This window comes from Gracilinanus agilis, chromosome 2, assembly GCF_016433145.1.
Source record: "Gracilinanus agilis isolate LMUSP501 chromosome 2, AgileGrace, whole genome shotgun sequence".
NCBI lineage: Eukaryota > Metazoa > Chordata > Mammalia > Didelphimorphia > Didelphidae > Gracilinanus > Gracilinanus agilis.
Genome location: NC_058131.1, coordinates 77,149,867 through 77,156,436, shown reverse-complemented (window position 1 = coordinate 77,156,436; position 6,570 = coordinate 77,149,867). Strand labels below are relative to the sequence as shown.

Sequence of the window (6,570 nt, the reverse complement as noted above, 5' to 3'; positions counted from 1 at the left end):
TGCAGTCTTTGCCTTCATTAACAGGGGCATAGATTCTAAGAACAATGGAATGATGATCCTGTGTGGTATTCTGACCTAGATGGGCTACATGCAGAATATTGTTTTCAGTTTGGGACATTACATTTTAGAAAAGACATTGATGAGCTAGAGAGTGTCTAAAAAAGGACAACCAGAATGAGGAAGGATCTTAGTCTGAGGTTAGGCTGAAAGAGCTTTCTTGAAGAAGAAAAAATTCAAGGGTGATATGTTATTTGTCTTCAATTTCTTGAAAAATTGTCATGTGGAAGAGAGAATCGGCTTGCCCTTTTTAGCTTCAGAGTCTAAAACTAGGGGCAATAGATGGAAATTGCAAAGAATCCATTATAAACTTCATGTAAAGGAAAACTTCCTAAGAATTGCTGGTATTCAAATGAGGAATGGGATGCCTTCAGGAGTATTGGGTTCCCCATCATTAGAAGTTCTCTAGCAAAAACTGGATGGCTCTTTGTTGAACATTTCCGTAGATGAGTTTTTTTTTTTTTTCAGGTATGGATTGTATTAGACAGAAACTAAGATCACTTCCATCTCTTAAAATCTTGTAATTTTCCTAGTGCAAATATCAATAATATGGAAATAAGTCTTGATCAACTGACACAAGGACCCAGTGGAATTGCGGTTGGCTACAGGATGGAGATGGAAGGAGAGGAGAGAAATAACAAGAATCATGTAACTATAGAAAATTTTCTTTTAACAAATTAATTAAATTTTTAAAAACTCTTGTGATTCTATTATTTTGTAATTCTGTGAGTGAGGCTACTATTCTAAGTAAAGAGTCCTAAGCCTCTCGACAGGAATTATGGACTGATTATTTCTTCATTGTGACATTAGATCATATTCACCTTGAATATCCTTGCCAATGATACTTTGATTTCTCGATTCTGCAGGCTATAAATGTAAGGGTTTAGGGTTGGAGCCACCACAGAGAACATGACTGTAGCCACCAAATCTCGATCTCTTCCCTCGGTATCATGCTGGTCCGGGGGCTGCAAATAAACACCCACCAGCGTCCCATAGAAAAGTCCCACCACAGAGAGGTGGGACCCGCATGTGGCAAGGGCTTTGCGCACCCCGCCAGTTGCCCGGAGTCTATACACAGCCGCGCCAATGTAGGCGTAGGAAGTGAAGATGCAGGCAGCAGGTAATAGGATGGTGGATCCTCCTTCAATTAGGGCAACTAGGAAGTTGAGGGAGGTGTCAGAGCAGGCAAGCCTCAGCAGGGGATAAACGTCACAGTAGAAGTGTGGAAGAGCACGATTGCTACAGAAAGATAAGCGAGCAGTGAGGAATGTGTGCAGCAGGGAGTGTAAAGCTGCGCCCACCCACACTGTCCCCAGGAGCACCACACATCGCGGAAGGGTTACCACAGTAGCATAGTGAAGTGGCCGGCATATAGCTACGTAGCGATCCCATGCCATGGCAGCCAACACGTAACTATCCACATTTCCTGCCAACAGGAAGAAGAAGACTTGAGCCAGACAGGCAGAATGGGTGATAGTCCTGTCCCCTGTCTGCAGGGCGTGGACAAGGCGGGGCATTGTGGTGGAGGTGAAAAACAGGTCCGCCAGGGACAGGTTAACAAGAAGCACGTACATGGGTGTGTGGAGATGTGGGTCCAATCCAATGGCAACGAGAATCAGCAGGTTTCCCAGAAGGGCTGCCAAGTACAGGGTCAGGAACAGCGGTAACAGGACCTCTTGGTGGCTGGAGAAGGCCAGGAGGAGGAAATCAGAGGTGCTAGTCTGGTTTCCCATTGTTATATTGCTGCTCGCTTTGAGCCTGGGTTGAGAAGAGAGAGAAATAAGGTGAGAGACTTATACAGCTATTTCCAAAAAAAGTCAATCTATCCAGAAAGACTAGGTGGTATGGCAGAAAGAATCAGGAAGACCTGAATTCAAATTCAGACATAAATGCTTATTATTGGTGTGGTTCTGGGCAAGCCACTTAACTTCAATCTGATCAATTCAATGCACTTAATACATTTTTACTGAATTAATGTATATTATAAAGTGATTGAGGTGAGGTAATTGAGAGAAGTACTATAGAAGCATGAAGTATAATACTTTCTTTTTCTTTTTTTTTTCTCCTGTCTTCTATGATACTCAACTACACCACTGGGGGCCCCCTGACACCCAGGGGGAATTCTATCTAATCACTGACTTTCAAAACCTGAACCTAAACCCTTTCTTGCTTCTCTAAGGACCTTAATTATTTTGAGCATCATTTTCATCATTTCTAGACGAGTCAAGCTATAAAGACACCACCCCATAGGAAGATGAAAAACACTGGGCCTCAGAGTATTTTTTGGAAGACTTTTATTATCCTCTAAAAGTATTGAATCCCAGAAATTTGGGGGGTACTAATATTTTCATTTGAGTTCCTACTGTAGTTTTGTGGCCTCTAGGCTTCTAAGAATCCCTAGCCTTCCTTGTCACAGGAAAGAATTAAAACCCTTCTAGTAGGATGAATGGTTAATTGGATAGCTAGAGGATAGATGATAGATATATATAGACAGATAACAGATGATAGAGAGATAGATAGTAGACAATATATAGACTATGCAAAGATCTGGAAAAACAATGATGAAAAGAAGCAAGCAAGAAAATTACAGATGGAAAGCAGCTTACCTCTAAAGTGGGAGGGGGAAATAAGATTAAAAAAAAAAAGGCCTGGGAAAGGATAAGGTAAACCCAAGGCAGTATGGTTTGAAGTTGATGGCTACAGTGACAGGAAGTCTTGTTCCAGGAGAGATATAGTGAACATTTACATAGCTAACAATAATCCCAGGATCAGAACACAAAGCTCTTGTGGAAAGGAGGTGGGGAGAATGGCTAGAGTACTTGCAAGATGTTTTGGAGCTGGTTTCTTGAAAATAAATTCTCTGGGTAAGTGTGGCATCTGTGCTGTAGGCTGAGGTCACTGGGTTTGTACTCAGAAGACCTGGATTCATTTTTCCCTTTCAACTACTTACCACCTGGGTATGTCAGTCTTATGTTGTCCTATGTGGGCAGTAACAGTATGTCATGACAAAGTCAGAATGGTGGAAAATAAGGTAAAGGATACTAAGAACCACACAGTTTTTAGACAGACTATAAACATTATAACGTGTGTAGCTATTGATTTATAAATTTATTTAGGAGTGATATAAATGGTATCAATGTTAGTTCCATGTCACATTCCAGTAAGTTCATAAAATACTGAAAAATACTAAGATACATCAATGAACTAGAAGATATAAGAAAATGACAGATAAATTAGAAAACAGCTCACAATTCCTTCATCAGGACAAAAAAAAATGGGGGCGGGGGGACTGCTTTCTTCATGTACCCAAATGTAACAAGAATTTATGGGACATCTAATGATTTCAACCTAAGATGCTAATGATTATGAGTTAAAAACTTCAGTGAAGATAACTAGGGTATATATGACAAGATCTCCAAATCACATCAACATATGCATTCATGTATATACATGACCACCTTCATATGTTTAGAGACAATGATCATATACACTTTATTTCTTCTGTCCCTTATCCTAGGCTTGGGATGAGGAAAGAGAAGTCAGAAGTCCAACTCAGTTCTAGAAGAGATTCCCTTCAGTTGTAAGATATATAAAAACACTCACCTTTGCAAGAAACTCCTTGACCTCCTATCCACCTCCAGAGGGACACTCCAACCCCAGCTCTGATTCATCTTAGGAAAGCTTTCACTAGCCAAAGCCCTGGCAGGTGCAACTCTTGAAAGTTAAGAGGTTTTGGGTCAAGCAAGGGGGCATGAGAAGGAGATAAAGGAAGCACAACATACATTCCCCACTTTATGTCACAGTCTACCACCTTAGGACAGAGTGGAAATATTTAAAGGATTGGCACCATAAAATTTTTGCTTGGGTAGTCACCAATGATAAAGGAGCTCATTTGTTCTTTCATTTATTCTCCAGGGGCTTTCTGTTACTGTTTTCTCTTTTCTTTCTCCATTAACTCCATTAAGAGTTAACCCATTAACATATCTTTATCTCCCCAGAGTCCTCATTATAAGAACATGAGAACCCCAAATGCATCCTAGACAATCAGTGTTGGTGTCCAGGGCTTTATGTCAATATATTCATACATCTTCTCCCAAGTCAATTCTCAGTCTTGGCCTGACTCTCATTACTCCATTTTTTTCTGATTCCAGAATTCAAGATATTGGCTCACCTTGCTCTCTCCTGGTTGTCATCACCTTTCCTTTCAATAGGGTTTCTTCTCCTATCTGACTCTATGGAAAACAGAGTACAGTTTCATAACTTTTCACTTCCCTTCCCTTTTAGTGCACAAATAAAAGTAACTAGATAATAAGAAAATTAAAAGGTATTAAAAAGTCTTGTCACAAATTAATCTTCTGATCACCCATACATTCATTCAACACCCACTTATTAAAAATTTACTGTGTGAAGCACTGCTCTAGATACTGGGGGGAATGTATGAATGAATCCATTTTTCTCATCAATTTATCACTATTAACATATCCTACAGTGTAAATCAAATCCTATCCATACCTTCTAATATCAACCCATATTTTTCTTATCCAAATGCTCCTATAAATAAAGTGAAACAATGAAACTGTCCTTCTGTAAACACTTGATTTGCTATATGACTGACCTTTCTTTTCCAAACACATATTTCTTGGATCATATTTTTTTAAGGAACTTATTCTTAATTCCTAAGAAACAAAAAAGACTTTTGATATGATTCCTGAAAAAATGGCACAACAAATGAGCAAGGAAGAAATTATATTTATAAGTGTACAATACCTAGAATGCAGAAAAGAGTATGCTAATAGCTTAAGATTGGATCAAGCTGTGTTATCCAGAATGCAGTAGAGAGAACAAAACTGAGAGAAAAGCAGACAGAGCAAAACTGAACAAAGTTACATAAGGAAGACAAAGTACATGTATCACATGTGAAGGGAAAGATGAGGGAAAGGATCACTATATTTGGAGTAAAAAACCCTGAGTATAGGTTCTAATTCTGCCACTTCCTACTTTTGTAACATAGGAAGAGTCACCTAACTCCTTTGATGTTTAATTTTATCACCTTTAAAATTAGGCAGTTGAGATAGATTAACTCTTGCCTAATTATTTTTCTTTCTCTTTTTTCACTTACTTTCCCCCCCCAGCCTAATTCTAAATCCTTTCTGTTTAAGTATAGCAGCCCTAATTTGAATTGGGTATTAAATAGTAGACAACAGAATTTTAATTTCACTCAGTAAATAATAGAAAATTAATGGAAATTTTTGAGGAGTGGAAAGATAGGACTGGATCAATACACAAACATTCATGTGTTAACTTGTGACATATAGGATGAAAAAGAGAGGGTCTGTAGGATATATGCCCTTTTAGGCTATTTCAACCATCTACATAGATGGCAATGAGAGTTTTTACTGAAATGACAGTGGGAAGAGAGGTAATCAAGGTTACTGATTATTGGAATGTAAATAGAGTTAGAACTACTATCTTTTTTTTTCTTTTTTCCTCACTAATTCATGTCTTCATGCTGGTTTCTTAAGTCAATTTTGTCCAAGTCTTCTAACCTTTTCTTCTTGAGGTTGGTGCTTCTATTCCTTCCACGCCTCCTTTTAATCAGAAAGTTTCCCTTTTAGATGTCACACCTCTTTTCTATTGCCCGTAGACTTTTTTTTAAACATTTATTAATATTCATTTTTAACATGGTTACATGATTCATGCTCCTCCTTTCCCCTTCACCCCCTGCACTTCCCCCACCCATGGCCGATGCACATTTCCACTAGTTTTGTCATGTGTCCTTGATCAAGACCTATTTCCAAATTGTTGGTAGTTGCATCGGTGTGGTAGTTTCGAGTCCACACCCTCAATCATGTCCACCCTGACCCATGCGTTCAAGCAGTTGTTTTGTTGTTTTTCTTATATGTTTCCTCTCCTGCAGTCCTTCCTCTGAATGTGGGTAGTGCTCTTTACCATAAATCCCTCAGAATTGTCCTGGGCCATTGTATTGCTGCTGTTACATAGGTCCTTTACATTCAATTTTACCACAGTATATCAGTCTCTGTGTATAGAGTTCTTCTGGCTCTGCTCCTTTCGCTCTGCATCAGTTCCTGGAGGTCTCTCCAGTTCACCTGGAACTCCTCCAGTTTATTATTACTTTTAGCACAATAGTATTCCATCACCAGCATATACCACAGTTTGTTCAGCCATTCCCCAATTGAAGGACATACCCTCCTTTTCCAGTTTGTTGCCACCACAAAAAGTGCAGCTATAAATATTTTCATACAAGTCTGTTTATCTATGATCTCTTTGGGGTACAAACCCAACAATGGTATGGCTGGATCAAAGGGCAAGCATTCTTTTATAGCCCTTTGAGCATGATTCCAAATTGACAGCCAGAATGGCTGGAATCAGTTCACAGCTCCACCAGCAATGCATTAATGTCCCAATTTTGCCACATCCCCTCCAACATTCATTACTCTCCCCTTCTTTCATTTTAGCTAATCTGCTAGGTGTGAGGTGATACCTCAGAGTTGT

At 39.2% G+C, this 6,570-nt stretch overlaps 1 protein-coding gene across 1 annotated transcript; it reads right to left on the bottom strand.

Annotated features, from left to right (window-relative positions):
• Positions 1-863: 863 nt before the first annotated feature.
• On the bottom strand, positions 864-1,790 carry LOC123233300 (olfactory receptor 1468-like). Its single transcript, XM_044659444.1, has one exon. The coding sequence runs from the start codon at positions 1,788-1,790 to the stop codon at positions 864-866; it is 927 nt and encodes a 308-aa protein (XP_044515379.1).
• Positions 1,791-6,570: the final 4,780 nt, after the last annotated feature.